Source organism: Polyodon spathula, chromosome 6 (assembly GCF_017654505.1).
Source record: "Polyodon spathula isolate WHYD16114869_AA chromosome 6, ASM1765450v1, whole genome shotgun sequence".
Classification (NCBI taxonomy): domain Eukaryota; kingdom Metazoa; phylum Chordata; class Actinopteri; order Acipenseriformes; family Polyodontidae; genus Polyodon; species Polyodon spathula.
In genome coordinates, this window is record NC_054539.1 from 57,679,193 (window position 1) to 57,701,501 (window position 22,309).

Genomic DNA, 22,309 nt, shown 5'->3' on the forward strand with positions numbered 1-22,309 from the left:
TCTATAGCTTCACAAGTTATATGACCTCAATATGAATATGGCAGCCATTATTATTGTGCATTGCAATCAATAAAGTTAGTTCTTGACATATTACAGTCCAGGTTGTTTATGATTATTCAAAGCTAGTTTAACAGCAAAGACATATCTATTATGTGTTTACTGTTAATTAAATATGTTATTTAAATAGTCTGATTGTGGCAGTTGTATGTGTGACATGCTATACAAACTTATTATGGTTTGTTCTTTTTTCTGCTATATACTGTACAGTGCTTTGCGATACTTTTGTATAAAAAGTGCTATATACATGCAATAAATAATAATCTGCTTTCACTAAGTTACTCAGAGCAAAACAGATCCACCCTTGCATAAACAGAAACAAAAAAAAAGACAGACGAAGACCTCAAAGTGTTACTTTATCTAGAGCCCTGTGTTTTTCACAAATATGAAATAAAACAAAATGCAAATATAAAATTAAATAAAACAGGGGGAAAGGGGGCGGGACTGACAGTGATGTGAACCAATCACATGACAGTTGGAGACTACTGCCCGGTGGTGTAAGGATGTTAGGGCAATAGATAAATCTATTTTTGCTCCGATGAGGTCTCAACCATCCACTGAATGACTCACCATATATATATTATATATATATATATATACTTATATATATATATCTAGATATATGATTATATATATTATATATATATATATATATATATATATATATATGAATATATGCTTATATATATATATATATAATATATATGTGTATACTATATATATGTACATAATATATCATACTATGCAGATAAGTTATCAACTATGTAAAATGTACTACTGCACTTAAAAATAATAATTTTATACTGAATCAGTGACGTATAAAACTAAATTATATTTATCAAAAGTGAACAGGAGGCTGCACACTAAATAATATGTGTCATGCAAGCCAAAAGATATTTAGTCACCCTCATACTTTAACACAGTGTCACCTCTGAAAAGCTGTCATGAGCTTTACATCCCAAGTGTGTCCCCTGCATGACATCTCTTAAATTAACCCAAATCAGATAATCCATATCCTTAGTCAGTTTTACTTCAGAGCACCTTCCAGTATCTTTTGCGTTGCGGATCTGAGAGGACAGAGGATTACAGAATGGGATTGTACTTTAGACTGTAGAATAAACCAAGAGCTGTACATGTTTTCTTTTGTTGAAGCAAACATTACACACACAAGTGAGATGGGTGAAACAATCAAATGATGATTTTAAATGTACTTTTCAGTACAGCAAAATCAGCTGAGCAACCTGTTGTTTCCATGGTACCTTCACGTGATTGAATGTTGTAACCGCATAAAGGACCAGACACATTGGAATAAAACACTACTTTGAGATCCATTTTGTTTTCTTCAAGACAGGTTTCCAGTTGTTTCTTTCTCCTGACTAACTGGTATTAACTATATTATTATTATTATTATTATTATTATTATATATGTATATTTTTATTTACGATAAATTTCAAGATCGCTTTTTTTCAGATAATGCAATGTTGCACTTCCACCTCATCTCCACATTTTATTTCAAGAGGTAAAATAAAGGAACGTAGAGACACTTGGAACATGTGAGTAACTGGACAGAGTGGTTACTGAGGAGCTGAGTCACTTCTAGTAACTTTATAAGAAAGCAAACCTGCTTTTCGAAAGACTCACATGTTTTCAGTCTCCTTTTTCCTTGATGCAACCTCTTGAAATAGAATGGAGGGGCATTGCTGAAAACCACTCTTGGGCTCTTGGGTGTAAAGTGGCATTGGCTTGTTCATGGGATTACAGGTCCCCCACTGACCCCCTCAGTTCTCCTGACCTGTTGTGGCTAATTGCTACCAATTTGGGTGGAAATAACTGCACACACAACCATTAAAGAAAAAAAAATATATATATGCACACACACACACACACCAAGTTCACCATGTTGATCCTATTAGAACTATTTTTCCAATACTCTTTGGGTGGTAGTTTATATAGTGCCCAGAAGGAACAGCAACATAACTGCATTTTGCACCCAGTTCTGCTTAAAGTGTTAACAGCGGGGTTTCTAAAAATATAGCGTTATAACACAATATTTTTCAGAACCACACTAGTTCCTCTAAGTTTTATCCTGTGGTGTCTCAACCAACCAGTGTAAATCCTTTACCACCTCTGGCTGCAAAGGGTTAAATGTTACAGTTTATTGATTGATACCATTTGATTACATTAAGCAGCAGCAGGGAGGGATTAATGAACACAGCTAACTCGAAGTGGAATGACAGCAGAGGGAGATTCCTGATATCTGCTTATGTAGAGAAATCCCCAAAATGACTCAATTAAGAACTTCACAGGAGATGCTTGACTGTATGCATGTGGAGCACAGATTATGAAATCACCACCAACAACAAAAGGATATGTTCACCACCCTGCCAATGACAATACGTTTTTAATGGGATACACACAGATTTGACCAGACAGGAAGCTACTGAACATATAGATTATTCAACAACTACAAAAACTAAATATTTTCATTTAATTTATATACGATTCAGGCCATAAATGTGGCCATGTCAGTCAAGGGTTTTCCTGTATAATAAGCAACATTTTCAAAAAGGACTAAGGAAGTAAAGGAAGTATTCTAAACAACTGCCGACTGCAGAAAACTAAGTTGGTTTTTACATTTTTAGATTACAATTCAGAGATGGAAATACGACTCCTATTGCATAGCAGTTTCACCTGTTCCAGGTTTTAATACAAGCTTGATTAGCGTGTGTAAGTAACAAGCTCAGGTGTGTTTCATTAACTCAGTTAAACCAGTAATGGATCAAACTGCTATGCAATGGAAGTCTTATTTCCATCCCTGCAATTGCTGGATCTCTCTCAGAAAATGTTTCTTTGCTTTGGCACTTCAAAGTAGGTTTATCAATGTATGCACACCAGTTTATCTATACACTGGAATTGTTCTTATGAAGGTGTATTAATACAGAACTAGAACAAAGAGTTATTGTTAGGGGTGCAAAGAATATGATTCTTTTGAGGCGATTCCAAATTATCTGTATTCTGTATTAATACACAGAAGATACCTATTTTGATACCCATTTATTTTTCATAATTAATAATAGAATTGTAAACCATCACTGGAAATTGTCATTTGACATGTCATTGAAATTTATACATTCAGAAACTAATTTAGCAAAACACTGGTAAATCAATAGTATGTGAAATGTTTACTGAACTCAAACGTACAGTCAACTCTCATTAACATGAATTTCAATGGAATTGGCAAAAAAATGTCTTATCATTCATTTTTATTACCAGGAGTCTATGCAAAATGCATGCTGTCACTTTTTTATTGAAGTTACAGTAACACTGAAATACATTTATATTACAAAACAATGAAAATTATTATACAAGTAAAAGTACTGTACATTTTATAGAAAATACAGTTGTCAGTTAACTTTTTAAAAATAATACATTGCAACTTCAAACCTGCATGTCCCATTCTGATATTAGGCATTTTTAAACCACAAAAGCAAGATGTCCTCAACATCAAGACACTGAGCAAATCGGAAACACTGACAACTTTCATCCACAGTTTGCCTGTCACAGGTCTGTGTAAGTATATCCTGTTTTTTCAGAATGGTTGAGAAAGTGTTTGCGGGAATGTTGAAATCTGCAGCGACATCTTTCTTTTCTTGTATGGTGGTGCATTATCCACCGCTTTCATCACCACCACTTTCGTTTGCAAGGATAACGCATTTTTTGTGTTGTCACTCATCTCTATGCCTCATGGAAATGGCATTGGTGCATGATGACTATGGCAACTCAAAATGCATCATAGAACCCGTAGTCTCAAAACAGCCTAAAATACAGTAGAGAGTTTATATCTAGATACAAGTCAATATATTTCCCAATATCCTTTACACTCATTTATTCAAACTAAGGCAATTCATTGTATTCTTCTTCCGGGGGGGTGGGGGGTGGGGGGGGGTATTGGCGCCAAAATGATTCACACAAACAGGAAATTCATGCTGAGTGTATTCGTACTGTAAGTAGTAACTTATAATAAGTGACTGTTAAATTTGGTTGGGACCATGTTGAAAATTTGTGGTATCAGGAAATGTGCTTAATCCAGGTTTGTCTTAATGACAACTGACTGTATATAAATTCAATGATCAGTGTACTTACTAAATGGGGTTGTGGTATTTATAAATCTGCATTTAAGCTTGAAATCTTCTTTTTATAATTGCAGTATTAATAAGGCATTTCTGTTCTGTACCATGAAAAACCAGTGAACAACTAGAAATAATAAAAATAACATTGCAAAAACAGTAAATAAATATACAGTGCAGTCCATTTATAAGAATCACTGATATAAGAATGAACTGCATATAGTGATCAAAATCTAACCCATCATGCCCTTTCATTCACTATAGAGGTCTATCTGATGCTTGTTTCAAGAAATCTCAGTTTGCCATATGTATAATTACATTGCAACTTGAGTGTATTTACTGCATAGTTAGACACGTAGTGTAAAATGTTATCAAAGTGAATTACCAATTCACTTTGGTAACAAATTCTAAGAAACAACACTCGTCCCCAAACTTAGTGTGTCAGGATTAAAAAAAAAAAAAAAAAAAAAAAAACCTTCAACTGAGTCAAAGTGAAAATGTAATGCAAACCATAAAATAATACATTTTTAAAGTGTAACCTTTCCAAATGTATTAGAGGTTCTTATTTCTCAGTATTGGGCTTTCTGCACAGCAGCATACATCCTCAGCTCAACCATCAAAAGAACAGCGCTGTTAAGGTCAAAGTGACCTTTTTGTTTTGTTTCTTTTTTTCACTCACTGCACCTCATTGAAAAAAAAAAAAAAAACACAGCTATTTCTTTATGTCTAATAGATGCACATTAAGTGGCACATAAACTCCCCAGAGTTCTGCTGCTTTGGAGTTGAGGCCTGAACACAGCTGGAAGGATCAATCATGTCTACTCTATCAAAGGTGAATATTACAGGAGAAAGCTTCCAAACCTGCTGTGTCCTGCCGAGCAACACCTGATTAAAATTACTGATATAAAAAACACACAAACTAAACAAGCTATAACAAAAAAATATTATATTCTTGTACTTTGGAAAGTTGATATTACCCAATGTACTTTTCTTTAGGGAATCATACAGTGTAATTATGACAATAGTTAAAAGATAGAGCTTTTTTGTTTTGGGTGTCAAAAAAAAAAGAGTAGAAAAATACCAAGCACCTAATGCATTTGGCTAAAAGATTCAAACCAAGAGCTGAATACAAAAAAGGGACAATCCCAGGCCAAAGGAAACAAGTTGCGGCCATAGGCCTTCTCAGGGCGCCACAGACCAATACGCTGTGATACAAACCATATCTAGAACATTACATTCTGTGAAAGGATAGCTCACTAATGAGACCGAGTCAGGAAGCTGCAGTTGAAGCGCTGTTGCACACGCTTATTTACAGAACAAGAACAAACAAACAAGGCACAGGGGCCACAAAAAAGGATTTAAACACTTTAGGCTGGGTAGTGGTCTTCACAATTTCCGGACCATGTGGGGTGGGGGGGGGGGGGGGGGGGGGGGGGGGGGGGGGGGGGGGGTCATGCAGTTTGAGGGACCTGCGTCAAGAGGTTCAGGTTGCGTTCAACCAAAAAACCCCCTCCAGTTTGAGGGATCCAGGTCAAACTCTGCACAAATGTAGCAGATGGGAGCCCCTTCTTCCTCCAACCGCCATTGCTGGTTGTGCCAGTCTTCCATGTTTATTTTCCCAAACTGCAGTCCCACATCACTTCTGACACCAGCGTGAAAGGATAGCAGCAGTAATGAGAGTCAGGAAGCTGCAGTGACAGCGCTGTTGTGCACATTTATTTACAAAACAAGAACAAAAATAAACAAACAAGGCATAGGGGCCAAAAATAAAACAAACTAGTTGCCCATTAGGCTGGGCAGGGCCTTCACTAAAGGTTCCCTGTTTCTCCCAAACCCCCCTGTTCAGGATGGGCATTAAGCCTTCACTGAACTCTCTTCCCCAAAGGATCTTGCTCCCTTTATAAACCATAGTGAATGGGACTTGATCCACACATATTATTTAACACGTATTCAATTATTAATAATCCTAATTGAAATACAAGTAACCTCAACAAAATAACGACATTAAGTAGAGTAATTGCAGCCATTTGAACAACATATTGCTACAAATAAAATTATTACAATAAGAAAGGATCAACATTTTCTTTTTACCCATTTGATTTGTGGCCCACACATCAAGCTGTATCTATTAAAATAAACCTCAAATCTGACTGGCAAAAATCAAATGGTATTGGCCCCTAAAAACAATCGTCTTCCAATTCTCTGGACTGGAATGTGATTTTAGAGCCATACTTTGCGCAGTCTTTTAAGGCTAGAGATAGCACCAGAGGACGACATAACTTTTGAGGCGTGGTATCATTAACATTTTGTTATGAAGTGATTTTGATCCAGCGCTGGGTGCTGCGTTTGCATTTTGAAAGAGACATCTTAGACAGGCTTATTCAGAGGCTGCCTGCAAGATGCAAAGGACTTAAATCAAGGTCAATGTTTAAAATCAGGGGTATTCAATGATTTTAATTGAACACGAATTATCTCATTTAGACGCCCTATTTAAGAGGTTCTGTGCGTTTGGTTCGTGGAAGTTGTGTAGAAGTTTAGGGAGCAGGCGGGTGTGTGATACCGCTGAAGCAACAGAGAGATGAAGAGAAAAAAACAAGCGAAACATCTTTTTGTCCTGTGTGAGTAGGGCTATTTCAAATCCTGTGTGGAATTATGGCTTGCTACTGTCTACAACAATTGTGTTTATGGTCTGTTTTTTGTGTTGGACATTACTTTTTTACGCCTATCAGACCATAAATACACACATTGCCTAACAAACAAATTATAGTTGAATTCTGCCAGTTACTGCAGGCAGATCTGGAAAGAGAAATGTGAGGGTATATCGCATTGCCTGTTGCATTAAAGGTCATGGGTGCATTACTGTTTTTGCCATTGATTCCTTTGAGAGGACTGCAGGTGCTACTGCAGGTGCAGTACATGACGTTGCTGCAGGTTTAGTCAAGCGTGCAGGGCAATGTATTTGTGGTTTATGATACCGCTTTGCAACCCAAATACTCCTGCTCGATCCTTCAGTGAGCATACATCTGGAATGTTAAAAATGTGTTTCAGATGTTTGGATCGGTCAGGTAGTACACTACAATCCAGTCCTCAGGTCAGTGATTTTTCGTGGCACGTTGCGTTTTTCACAATATTGCCATACAACATTTATTTTGGCAACATTGTGAAAAACACAAAGACCTTCCAGAGGACACAAGCTTTTAAGGAACATGAAGCTTTAACACCGGGAGACACTCCAGTTGCCTACTGTGAGACAGATCAGGGAGCACACACACTATACTTTTTTTTTGCAGGCTATCCAAGTATTTTTGTTTTCTAATTTAGCAAAATCACTTTATACTCAATCAATAAGACAAGTTTCAATGTGAAACAGAAGTTCATTTTTTTTTATTTTACAAACAAGGACAACTATCTAATACTTTTTTAGTTGCTTTTTGTCTAGTTTTATTTAATAATATTAATTATTCAGTTGACATATGACATAATAGCTAATAGTGCAGACCTCTACAGTACACGTGCTCTGTATTATCAAAATTATTTCCTTGCATAAGACAACAAAAAACATAACAAGAAAAATAAATGACACAACCACATATAGATAAGTTGCAGTCAAAGAATTCTCTGATGCGGCGTCAGCACCGAGGTCGAGGAACTGTCCACAACTCCTTGTACTTGACAGCACTAATGGACTTTGGGCAGAACTCTGTGCTGGCCTGACGTCTTTGTCCTGTTGTTGAGCCATCGCCTCTTTTTCCTTTGGTCTTCTCTTCTTGGGCTGTCAGTGTCACAGAGGTGTAGGTCTTCCTCCTCCCCCTCTGTTGAATAGGATCTACAGAGCAAACAGTTTGCCTGTGTATTTTTATGTTTTTGTTTGTTTAATATAGAACTTAATTGCAGCATCGACAAAATTGGGCTTTATTCATTATTCATTGTCGTTGTGTTATGTGGTTTTGCAATACCCCCATCGCACAATGTTTTTTCTATGCATTTATTAAACTAAAGACAAATAAGGCTTTTGAGAATGTTTTTTTAATAAATCATATAGGTTTACAATCAATTCATGACTGACTAAATAACAAAAAAACATGCCGAATACATATACAATTATTTTAAATGGTGAGGGATCCAAATACATAAGCCAGTTATATAATTTTGTGTACCCAGCACAAGTTTTAAAACAGCCTAACAATTCTTTACAATTTTTTTACACTGGTTGGAAAAACTGACATACGCATGATACACACACATGGATATATGGTTTAATTACCACTATATATCGTTATTAAACTACATTGTATGTATTTTGTATTTACTGTAAACATTATCTATTTAAATCACAGGCAGATCAATGTAATGTAAAGCATCCAGAGATGATAAATAACAAAAGCAATGCAACTATAAACATTCCAATTAAATACCAATAAAAAACGCAAAATTATAAATTTTCACGTTACTCGTAAGCAACTACAGTGGGGATAAAATTTGCCAACATAGAGGGACCCCCCACTGGTAGATACTGCAGCACGGTCCGCAGATGATCACTTGTTTGCTTCTCCGCCGGACATTGCTGAATCGTTTTCGGCACTATTGTGCAGTTCTTCAGATGGTGGTCAAAGAAGCATTCATAGATGCAGCTATTTGTTCCCATGCCTTTTTTCACCTTATTTGCCCTGGGTTCTCAATGTTTGTGCCATACATTACTGTCAACCTCCTACAAAAATATCTAGTCCTGTGGTGTGGATCTTTCCTTTCATTGTCTACAAATTGCCAAATTCCACTTCATGCTGCAATGGTGTCTCTTCCATGTTGGACACCAAAAACACAGCGCTTATTCTTTTTCTCAAATCAAATTTGCTGAGTCTTCCGACACCAGCGCAAACAGCTTTCTAAAAGGGAATGCTACTGACTCACAACTGGGCATCAGACTTCACCTCCCACTCAGCAGTGACTGGCATAGCAAAAAGAAAATTAAGCTTGTGCCGGGCGCCAATTTTGATCAAAATCATTCTCTTCCGTCAGTGCTACCGCAACGACTTTGAGTGTTGCCCTTGCCCGTGTTACAAAATCGGGCCCAAGGCGTCTTCAATGAGGGAGGAAGCCAGCTGGCCTGCAGCGCAAAATACTTTAACAGAATGTTTAACTGAAAAGTCTGTTTTCAAATGGTGGAGAGCATAGAAGTGTCACCTGTTGGAAACATTTTTAGAAAGTCACAGATACCTGCAGCCTGAAGTGTAAGACACACACACACACATACATACATACGCAAATTCCAACTGGAAATTCAGTTCATTTCTGTAACTTTACTTTCTGTCACTTCACCCACTTTTTTCTTATATAATCACTTTGGAGTTGACAATTTGAGGAACCTTGAATATGTTTGTTTTTCTTCTAAACGATGAACAAACATAGAATTGATTTCTGAATTTCAGATTTACCTGGATCACATTTTGCTCACTCGTGTAACTCAAAGCTGCTCAGTCATGGGTTTATTGTATAGGGTGCAGTCTATACAAAGGGTGCATGTTCCCTTAACCTCAAGCACTTTGTTCATGTAGCAAGTTATTTATTACTTGAAAAGTTATTTTTAGTATATCATGTATTACTAAATGGCACAAGGCGGGCCTTACCAGACGGCAAAGCCCTCTTTGGGTCCTATTTCTTAAACAGACCCAAGTATTTTATGCCTGATTTCAAAATAAAAGTATTAACTATTGCTTAATATCAGTCTCACAAGTATGAGGAAGCCAGGTGGAAGTCAGATGATTAAAGCAAATAAATCCTAGAAATAAGTGCCAGAACCTTATTTTAATTTATAGCACCAGCTGTCATGCTGTTTTTTTTTTTTATTGTTATTCTTTAAATTGTATTTATTTTATTTAGGAATCTTCAAGGACTTCACAAGTATGTTGTATTTGGCAGGTTGTTGTTAATGATTAAAACTGACCTGTCTCTCCCTTGTAGTATGGCTAGTGCTTCATTTGAAGAAAAAGAAAGAAATGGAGCTCTGTTATGCTAATATTTTGTCAAAGGAGAAAACCATGAACACTCTCAAGGAAGCATCAGAAACAAATATGTTTGCTCTGTTACACTGGTGGCTGGTGGTCAAAAAAAAAAAAAAAAAATGGGGAGACAGAAAAAAGGCTGAGGACTAGCAGTCCCCCTTAGCTCCCAGCAGCAGCAGAATCTTATTTTTTGTATTCTAACTGACAGTATTTTTAGATCTTAATGTTTTACCCAAATTCAGCATTAAAACACATTTTCTCACAAGCCAGCAGAGAAAAGAGAACTGTAGCCCATCACAGTTTATTCTAATAAGCTTAACTGTTACACACTGCCAGCATATGTTTAAAAATGTATTGTACACAACATTAGAGTAGTAGTGGGGTTCCAAAAAATATATCATTACACATCCCCACAAGTTGCTACAACTGTTTAAATAATGTACCTGTCTGTTTCTTTTCAGTGTTAACATCCTGACAGCTTTTTACACTTATAACTTTTAAAAGTGTGTTTCAAAGCTTTTTCAAAATGTCCGTTCTAGTGCACTGGAGTTTTTAAAGCTGTCCTCTAAATCAATGCAAGAAGACCGATAAAAAAAAGAAATAAAAAATAAAAAAAAAACATAAAAACAAGTGCTCTGGCTTTTCTCTTCCGTACCACATACTGGATCGTTATTGCTGTGTTAACTGCTTGACAACGTGGACAATAAACCTTGCATTATCGGTGCACTAGAGCAGACATTTTGAAAAGAGCTTTGAAACAATTTAAAGTTGCAAGTGTAAAAAGTTGTCAGGGCATTAACAACGAATAGAAAACATACAGGTACGTTATTTAAGCAGTTGTAGCAACACGTGGGGACACGTAACGCCATATTATTCTGAAGCCTGGAGCTGATTCTACAATGCGGAAGACCAGGACAGAAGCAGAATATGCTTCTAGGCGATGGAAAGTAATTTCTACATGTCTTGTATCCACCATTCTTTTTATACAGTAATTAATATTGTTTTACTCAAACCAATTGACAACCACTCAGATTAAATATAGTAGACCTGCTCAAGACTTGGTAGCAACTTAACTAATGATAGCATTTTTTTAATATGTTTACTGGTCTACTGTGGGACACATTGCAGTAAAGTTTCCACATTATCCAACTGTACTAAGTGATCTGGTGTGCTGAACCAACTTTATCCAGAAACTGGTTGCACTGTCGGTTTACTGGGATGCTCCAGATACCAGTCAACCGACAATTAAATAGCTTTAAAGCCAGCAAGAAATGTAACATGACAAAACTAAAAAATATAAAATATTTGTTTTCAAATTAAACTTTTCGCAATGTAAGACTGCAGCATTAGCTATGGAAGCATCTAAATGTTACCGGAGGTGGTTATTGCTGTTTCTACTTGTAGACAGTTAATGATAGCTGGATTGACCAGAAGTGGATGATGCGATTATCCAGGATTTAATTACCTGAAATACATCTGTGACCTATTTATTATTTACATACAAAACGTGCCGATATGCTCATGAGCTTATTAGCTTTAGGGCTGCATCTGACTGCACAATATCAGTGTAATGCACAAACAAGTTTCAGAAATAATGCAATAAAGGTTACTTTACTGTTATGCAACACACACCCCTTGACTTTTGTGGATTTTCAGAAATCCTGCACATATTTATTCAATTTGCATTCCTCGCTTCAGCTACTGCTATCAGAGACAATGTTTATTGATTCTCTACTCTGGTTTTACTTACAGCTGGTGCTCATTTAAAATTACGTCGCCTCTATCCGTACAACAGCTTACAAGAAGTAACAAATACTGTGATAAAAGATTACAATTTCTTAAAATCAATTATCTAGTACAACGTGTCTGTTTGTTTTTGTCATTTGCAATTAATTTAACACTGCTACAAGGATAGCACAGCCACTAAATATCTTAAGCTTTTAATGACTATGCTTTACCTATCTCTGAGGAAGGGTGAATGTCCTGGCTGTCTCATTGGAAAAGAAAATTACCCACTGCATTCAAATTCCTTGTAAAAAAAAAAAAATAATAATAAAAAAAACATATTTTGCAATTTCAATAAAAGAAACTCTCTTCAGGTCGACACCAACAAGGAGCAACAGTGACATCTAGTGGCTACATACTGTATGTCTAATATTTTCAGTGCTTTAAAAAATAAAATTAAACAATTAGCATATGGTGAGTTTAAGCAGCTTTTAATGTACTGTAGGTGCGATGCAAAAGTCCTGTAAAGTGTAACATATGTTAAATAAATTCAACAATTTAACTTTCTATCCTTCCAAGTTACTGGTATTTTTAGAGATGTGACTCTCTTCTTAGTTTGACGCCTTTCTATTCTTCTACATAAATTGCACTGTAACGAAAGGTGAGATTGTATCTGGGAGCTGTGTTAAAGACTAACTGATTTAACAGCCACGAGAAAACAATACCTTGTATTGAAATAGTGCAGTCACTGGTCTCGCTTGCTTTATTTTTATAATTAAGGTAATTTTAAGGACTAGTTATAAGTGCATTTAGTAACTGTCAACATTTTGCTGCATTCTAAGAAATCACATAGTTATACACATTGTAAAACACACACACACTGGGCTTTTCATGTCAATAATTATAAATTACTCACAATTGAACTGTATGACTGTAAAAGAATACTTCAAAGAATTTAGAAGTACAAAAAATAAACTATTGGACATCCTTCTACTCCATTCCTTAAAACCGAAACCAAAAACAAATAAATAAGTACATACTTTGTTTTGAAAGAAATAAAACGTTCTGAAGGAACTCACAGGATAAGCTGCTGAGAACAGTGCCTCATGTTTGCAGACACTGAAATGTTAGCCACAAAGCAGAGATAGTGATATGTTGATATGGTGTGGATCTGGCCATTGTCCAGGCACAGCAGGAAGGTCTTTTTTTCCCTTAGGAAACTCAGCAGTTGCCTTCTGGGAGGACAACCATCTGACTGTACAGCTGGGGTAGCCCCGTTTACCTAAAATTACCCATTGTTGACAATGATGGGAGAGAGCATAATCTAATAAGGAGCATGTAAAAGGTAAACTAAAGATCTGTTGCCACACAGGATAAACATGTTGTTACAGTTTGGTACTGTTATCTGCCTTTGCAAAGGAGTGAAATTCCTCTCACCAGTTACAGCTAAACAAGTTCCATCTCAGCCAGAAACTGTTGCCATCTACATCATAGTGACTAACCAACGAATTTGAACCTTCAATCAACTGACTGAAAACCTCAATAGTTTTCTGTCGGCCTACAACAGCAACCCCTAAACAGACAAAAACTGGTTACCATTTTTTTTTTCTTTTTTCTTTTTTAATTATATATATATATATATATATATATATATATATATATATATATATATATATATATATATATATATATATATATATATATATATATATATGATAGCTCAGTTACTGATACAATAAGTCACATTAAGAACAGATAGAAAGTAAAAATACCTGGCAGGGCACAGGCTCCAATGTTTCCTTTTTTAAAGCGTACCCTATAAATCCCAGAATAATTCTAGCAGGATACAAGTTTCAAGTTGCACTTTCTAAAAGCAGTTTCACTTGCCTCTCAAAGTGACAAATAGGCAGAATGGGTGCTACTACGAGCTCACACTACTGCATGCATGTGGAATACATTTCCTTTGGGTTATCCTTTTTTTTTCCTACTCTTTACTGCCACCTGTCATGGGTTTTCCCCCTTTCACGCTAGAAATTATTTGTGTTTTTAAAATTAAAATAGTACATTTTTAGCCACTTCTGAGTCACTAATAATAGAAGAAATTGAGCATAATTGCATAACACTTTTTAAATATATATTGTGACGGTTTATTATACAAGGTCTTACCTAACAGTTTCTTTTGCATTTCTGTACTTCCATAAAACCATAACAGTTGTTTCCTGCACAAGCAACTGTTGACTATGCTAAAGTCTCTCAGTTAATTGCACAACTTCACAGAAATTATACTGTGGGCCACCGCACAGGGAACAGCCAAGCATCTGGTTTAACTGAATTCAGTGGAGCAAGTCCATAAAAAGCACATTGATATTAGCACCTATAAAACGTATGTCTTTCCATTGTCATAGCTGCTGTCATGATCTTAAAATAAAAACATTACAGATTAAAGAGTTCAGTGTAAGGCAAGGTGCTATCACATTGGTTATAATACTAGCGGAATAATTGCGTGCAACTAGTGGAATAATTGTGTGCAATATGTAAAACTATACTGGAGTATTCAGAGGTGTTAGGATACTGAAGAAATGTGTAATGTTTCATTGTATTCATTCATAGATAAGATACTAATACGTTGGTCTAGATAAGAACTTAACATAGACAAGCTCACTAGCAGCTGAGCCACGGCTCTGCTTTTAATATCTTTAACAATGACAGTGCTGTACAGACTCAATTCAACTTAAAATGTAATGATAAAACTGGTCAGTATCATCTTCTAGTGGGTTGGGAAAACTTTATCTGTTTTATTAGTTCCTAGCTAGACTGACATATTAGCATCATTATCTATAAATGAATACAATGAAACTTTAAACTTGCAGTATATCAATATCCTTAGCCGACTGGTTACAGTCCAACATGTTTCATGTCTGCTAGTATCATAACCAATGTGATAGCACCTTGCCTTACACTGAGCTCTTTAGTCTGTAATGTTTTTATTTTAAGATCATGACAGCAGCTATGACAAAGGACAGACATACTTTTTTATAGGTGCTAATATCAGTGTTCTTTTTATGGACTTGCTCCATTGAAATCAGTTAAACCGGATGCCTGGCTGTTCACTGTGTGGTGACCCACAGGATAATTTCTGTTTTTAAACCATTTCCGGTTTCTTTTCTTGTTTGTTCCACATCTGTATGTGTGGCTTGTTTTTTTTTGTTTGTTTGTTTTTTTCTGGTTTGTATGTGTTTCTTTATTCTAATTTGTATGTGTTTGTTTTAATATAATTTGTATGTGTTTGTTTTAATATAATTTGTATGTGTTTTTCTTCTAATGTTTTGCACTTCAGGGTCATCATAGTGCCTACCAGTGTTGGGGTTAACTTCTGTTTTTCAGTTCAAATTAATTTCCAATTCCTTTTAAAAAGTGATTCCTGATTCCAACACATCACTGATCAGAACAGCAATTAATAGTATTCTGTTAAAAAGAGCTTTTCACAGTAGCAACAAATTACTTAAATCTAAGTCACTGTGAGTCAGTTAAAGCAGTTGAACAAATCACAACAACGATGTCTCAAATATAAATTCCAATTCATTTGAAGGAATTGTAATTAGATTTGGAGACTGATTTTACAAAGGAATCGGAATTGAAAAACAGGAACACACCCCAACCCTGGTGCATACCATTTGAGCCCTGACATGCTATAGTGCTATTTTGGTTACAAAACTGAAATACCCAAGCATTAACCAGGAAACCACTGCTCTTTTTAATTTTCTAATAAAGTGCATTACGGTTAGAAACACAATCTTTCTATGCACTCCAGGAATTGAACTACAGTCATGCTTTTCCCCCAAAATGCAAGTTAATATCATGAGAAGTTAATAAAGTAACTACTGCAAGCCATGTAACAGCATAGAAGCTTGTTATAGTCAAGTAGCCCATCATGAAAAATGCAGTCTCCGTTGCCACAGCAACCATGTGACCTACAACTTCATTTACTGAACTTGAACTCTACCTATGGCTTGCTATAATGTTATACACAGTTTTACCTTTACATGTCTCTACTAGTGGAGCTCAGGAATAACTATATAATTAGGCACAAAGCCACTACTGTATATGTATCTCTTTCCTGCAGTGCAAGATAAACTGCAGTGCAAGATAGCCTAACGCAAAACAGTTCTGAGCTACTTAGATACCACATTCACACAGAATGTTTGACAGGGTCTTTCATTTCAGATTTTCAGATCAGAAGGGAAAAAGGTTGTACTTGAAGCTTTTCAACCACACCCTTAAATAAACCACCGCTATTCATTACAATGAAAGGTGCTACAAGTAGTGATGGCAGTGGGGTTTCAAGCAAAACGACTATTAAAATGTAATGGAGGGGCACTGGGTCCACATTATTGGTTTGAACATAGAATTTACATAAAACTTAAAACTGCGAACCTCCTTGCTCAGCTTCTAGTCACCAATATTTAACAATGACAAATATATGTCATTATCTGTCTATTTTCCATTTGCTAGCAACTTGTGTTGACTTATTACAAAGAACATTTCATGACTGGTAGTTCTGTCTTGTATCCTATACAATAACTTAGCAGAATTTAATCTGATACAGTATTTCCAAATCGTTTTTCTTACAGTTGATTGGTTGATGAAGTTGTGTCACAAAAGAGACTAACCATGTTTATTTGGAAAATACTATGATGAAATATATGACCAAGTATATTTATTCTATATAATGGTATATACTTTTAATTGATTCCAATTGGGCTTGCTATTAGATCATAATTTTAATACCACAATTTAATTTGTATGCTTAAATATTGATAACAAGAGCTTGCTGGCAGTTAAGAACATTACAATGTTTACCATCTCAGTCATGTGCAGCCTAAAATCTATTTAAGTATTTTTAAAATTACATTTTCAACAATTTATTTTTAGATAAATTAACTGATTTTTTTTTAGTTCCTAGAAGCAGAGAATAAACACATTTTACTGCTGTTACATAGGTCACAAGTATGCAACCTGCTTAATTGATAGTCTCAATATTATATAATTAGAATGAAAGGCATTAACAAAAAAACTTTACAGCAACAACCACTAAACAAACCATAATGGCGCTAATTAGGTTGTACAATGTTTGTGCAATATTGAAATTCAAAATGTCATTTATTTATAATTTCTGCACTTGTATATTTAAAAAAAAAAGGTTTGGAGAAAAGAGCAACATGTTCTGTTTGGGGTAACTTTAATCCATCACATCTGTGGTTAGTAGTTCTAACTCCCATGGAGAAATCCCACCTGTTTTTTTAAGCTATTCTCATTAAATCAGTGCTCAACTAGTGTTGCGCAGATGCTGTTTCAGACTACCAGTTTGAAACTAGCACACAAATAATACATTCATTCAGTATAAATCACCTACTGAACCCTTCAAACTTACTAAGGAAACCTCATTTGGCTCCAATGACTGCATTCCAACTGACACACACGCTGAAGCTACTGGTATGGACAATCCTTAACTGTGTTCAGTTTACAGTTAGCAAAGCAAGCTGTTGCTCTTCCGTTCCACTGTCCACAGCCTAGGTTAAAATAAATAAGTAAATAAAAATCGTTATTTTACAGTTTCAAATCCAATTCACTTGTCACGTTAGCATGCTAGCTAAAAACTGGCGTCTCTTACTGGCCTGAGAGAGAGAGAGAGAGAGAGAGAGAGAGAGAGAGCATACGCGCGAGAGACGAACAGAAAACAAATGGAAAAACCTGAGGTGCAGCGAAATGAAAAAAACTAAATTAAAAGCAAGCTAGTGAAAGATGTCTGTTGGAAAATTTCCCCAGACTATCAAACATAGGTTCTAAATCCTTAAAGATTAAGTAACGACAACAAATGAACCTGAACACCCAGTCGACGAGGGTTTTGGCAGCGTTACTGGTCCTAATGAGGGGCCCGAAGAATAGAAAAGTAACCCAGTCTACCCACACCACCAATTAGCAATCAATGTAACTCTAATCTTCCTTTCGCTTTAACTTATAGTGAGGATCCGGCTGAATGGAATGTACTCATGAATTTAAGGGTTATACTTCTAAACTAAAAGTATGGTTAAAACAAAAACAAATCTGCGATCACCAATTGTAAATATACTATTTTATTGGATTGGCACTTTAGTATGTTATTAAATGTGGTATATTAGTAGATTTTTGCCAAGTGTTGTACTGCAATTATCAAAATTAGGGGCGGAGGTTAATTATTATTTTGGTACTATAAATTGTAGCTGTTTTTTTTTTTTTTCATATAATTCTAACCGTGTATACAATTTGCTTGGAGAGAATAATTGCATTATGTTTAAGGAGAGAAAGTTATTTAAACTGTCAATTGTATTTTCTTTTACCATTTTTGTGTTCAGAGTTTTCAAAGTAAGCCGCAACCAGCACAATCCACCGTCTAAAATGATAGTTGCGTCGACTACTTTTATTTAAAAATATTAAGATTATGTTCGGGTATTATCATTCAGTACATTTTTTGTCCTATTAAATTGCATTGTAAAACCTAATACATTAAGGCTGAGGCGATGCACAGTATTGTTTTACAACTATCGACTGTTAAGCCTGTGAATCGTTTTCGTGTAAAGGGTTTAAGCAAAAGAAAGCTTTTATTTTGTATTAAATTTGGAATCTGCAATTATTTTTTGCATAAGCACAAAGCTTCTCTGTCCCCTCAGGTTTGACTCGCTGAATTTGCATGCGATTGAGCTCAATTTCTCCCCTCTGCCCTGCCCCCTGTGAGTGTTTACTGGGACTGGAACTGTGCATGAGTCTCAAAGTAACAGAGCAAGTTAAGAGCTTTGTGCTAGTATTACAAATACTGTATCAACTGAGCTACAATTCCTTCTGATGCTTGGCAATTATTTTCTAAAGTAAGATGGCAAGAAAGTAAAGAAAGTATTGTTTGGGATACTCTGGTAACACAACTAATTGGCGTGGCCATTTAATGGATGCAGAGTTCGCGTTAGCCTTTAAAAATGTGCATTTGTAAAAATGTATTTATTTATTTATTTACACCTTGCATTGCATAAAACTCCTTCGTAATGTAAACCAAATTATTGGATAGGGATGATTGGTTGTTACTCTGACTCGTTACAGATTTAAACAACAGTTTTTTTTTGTTTTTGGATTTTGCTTTCACCCCCAACTGGTATAAATCAACATGATAAGGTTTTAAAAAAATAAAATTGATTTTTTTTTTTTTTTTTTTTTTTTTTTTAACTACTATATGCATAAGATGTAATTAATTTATTATGCATTATAGTTCTTAAAGTGTTACTACCAATGGTACACAGTAATCCACAGCTCCACATGCATTACTGCGTTTTTTTAAAAATATTTTTACCATTTTATGACAACGATAACGATATATCGACAGTGAAAAATTAGGCATGGCCGCAGCCTTATCCTAGACTTAACAGCTGAACTGAGAGATGAGCTAGACAATCACACGTCTATCTAGGGACCACTATCTCTGTTCCTTTCAGACCACAGTTGGAAGGTCTGGAGGAATAGCCCAATCCATCTTTTCCACAGTGATAGGCACATTTCTGGATGTCATGATGTAAAGGGCAGTCCAATACATATCATTGCCTAAGGATACTAGCATAACTGAGGCTGGCTGAGGCTTTTCCAAACAACGCTGTTTCATGCTGAGTTACCTTAGCCATAAGAACTCTCAATTCATTCTCAGAAAACTTTTCTTTTCCGTGCGCCAAGAGGACTTTGCTGCCCTTCCTCTGAAATTTTATTTTTTGCTTCGTATTTTCGTGCTCCACAAATGTCATACAGAGACTACTGCTATCTGTAAGCCCAACTCTGCAAGTGCAGCTGCTAAATTGGGTGATGCGCTCATCAGTGAAGTGATGAAGCACTCACTTATCCAAGACCTTAGGTTGCTAAAGAATTGGGTCTTATATCTAAAAATGAAAATATGGTTGCTCAACTGCTGCTTAAAACGGTGAGGATTCCTAAATAGCCTTTGTCAAAAGCATTCTTTCGCTGAATACAGTACACATCTTTCACATGATAAATATGTATTTACTTTTAAACACTGTGACAGCTTTAGGGGCTATGCCAGTAAAAATGCAGTTAAAATGAACAAGCAATCTTCACTATATAATTTAAAACTGACATATTCATTCACTATACCTCTCATTAGGAATACAAATTACAGACACAATAAATATCAGACACACTGAGTGTAGGCAGTGGTAGGACAAAAAGAACAAAACAAAATAAATGCTTGACACAACATTGTTAACAGTCCTTAGTTTTGTAGTTTTGGGGGGGGGGTTTGTAATATGTTTAAGTGAGTAAATCAACTAGCAATGTACAATCAATGTCAAATGACAAAGCAGCAAAGAGGGTAGCCACACATGTAAAAGTTTATCACTGTATTTTGCCATGCTTTTCCCATGGTTATACTAAACATTTACCATAGTTTACCCTGGTTTGCCATGTTTATTATTATGCTTTACCATACCTTGCAGTGCTTTACAATGATTTCAATATACTTTATCACACTTTGCTATGTTTTTACTATGGCAAACTTTTATAAGGGCAGTACAATGACCTTAACGTATTTTTTCTCCCGTCAGGAACAAAACAACATGTCATGTGATACAGGTCAGAGATCTGGCTAGATTTCACCCAAACTGGTCACTTGAAAATAGGTGACATGCATTTGTTGTAGGCAACTGCTCAATACAAACACAGCAGCACAGGTCTTCCTGCTTATACGAGTAATGATGTAAACACTAACTTGCTTACTGTCAAATAAGAAACAGGGTTACATCGCAGAGCCACTACTTAACAAGTTGGGTCAGCATCAGTTTGGTTTCATTTTTATGAATGGGGTTGATTTGGGTTTCAGAAAATCGTGTTGAATCATAACTTTTTCTAATTTTCTGTCCAATCACCTGCTTATCAGGGGAATCCTGACCAGACCCGTGGTATTTTCTTTGCTAATAAATCAGCTAATCCACTCTGACACATAGCGGTCACAGCAAATGTTGTCTTGTAATAAATTCCAAAAATAAGCCTGGACAAACAGGAAATGCAAAATTGTGTGTTGGGACTGGATGCAGCCGACATCATTTGATTAAATTAATAAAAAATGATATACCGCATTCACTTACGCAGATCAAATACAAAATGCTGGAGCATCTTACCTTGCAGACTGTATCTGTGTCCCAAGGCAAAATTGTCTGCAGGTCTATGAGCTCACAGGATACTCCAAGCTTTTCTTGGGCCATATTTGCCACCTCTCTCATAACATGAACCTGTTAAAAAAAAAATATATATATATATTATCAGAAGAGCTGTGGTATATCACTCACTGCAAACGGAAAAATCAAATCATATCAAACATTCTGTCAAGATGTACCAGGTTCCTAAAAAGTCAGTATAATAAATGGATCTTTTTAAAAAAAAAAAAAAAAAAAAAAAAAAAAACCCGCTGATGCAAAGCAAGCCTGTGGCAACATTGTGGTTCACTACATTAAGCTGCAGTTTCAGACACTCATGCTTCTTCCATCTACAGCAAATTCATCAAAAGCAGCTATTTGCCTGATACAAGCGCACAACACAGGATACTTTAAAGAAAACAAGCACATTCGCTGCTGTGAATTATACAGACCTGTCAGGTCACCTTTTGCTGGGTTTAAAACAAAAAAATCCCCAAAGGGCTACAGACAGTAAAACTGGATTCAGCTACCAGCTTTGAGTACAGCCTTGCACACACAAACTGCAATTAGAATAACAGCTAAGAGACAAAAACAGTAGTCTAATTTCTAACAATCAAAATGGCAAAAATCATAAGCTGGTGTCACCTAAGATACAGAAATGTAAATAACTGTACGTGACAGGTTGAAATGAATCCTAACTGATATTCTACCTCCTGACACTAGGAGGTGCTGAAGCTTGGGGAGGGCTTTCCCTTATCAGGATCTGCACGACTGCGACGTTTAACGGCCGCCATCTTGGTACTGTAAAATGGTGACAGTACTCCGGGTTCTGCCCTCTTCTCAGCCTACATCAAGAACAGCTGGCCAGAGGGCTATAGGCGTTAGGCTGATTACAGGGAGAAGCTTTGAGGGGGGGACTGGCTGCTGACAGAGTGCTGTTTATGCTTGTTTACTTGACTGCTGTGTTTTGTATTGCAGATACTTTGTTAACACAGACCACTAAGGAACTGCTTGTCCATGCTGTGAGCAGAGGAACACAGAGTAAAAGACTGAGGAACAGACAGCTGAAGAGTTGACTTCTGAAAGGCCTTTGTAAAGCATGCTTCAAGAACAGTAGCACCTGAACGTCTGGCTTGCAGTCCCCCTTTTATCTGCAAATATTGTGAAAAAACATGCAGTTTG

At 36.0% G+C, this 22,309-nt stretch overlaps 1 protein-coding gene across 2 annotated transcripts in view; it reads right to left on the reverse strand.

The window, feature by feature from the left end:
- Positions 1–22,309, reverse strand: part of LOC121317387 (2-oxoisovalerate dehydrogenase subunit beta, mitochondrial-like) — a 125,574-nt gene that overhangs the window by 65,995 nt on the left and 37,270 nt on the right. For both annotated transcript variants that reach the window (XM_041253263.1, XM_041253262.1), the window contains exon 8: positions 21,113–21,223. In XM_041253263.1, the coding sequence (XP_041109197.1) occupies positions 21,113–21,223 (111 nt within the window). The remainder of the gene's footprint in view (positions 1–21,112; positions 21,224–22,309) is intronic.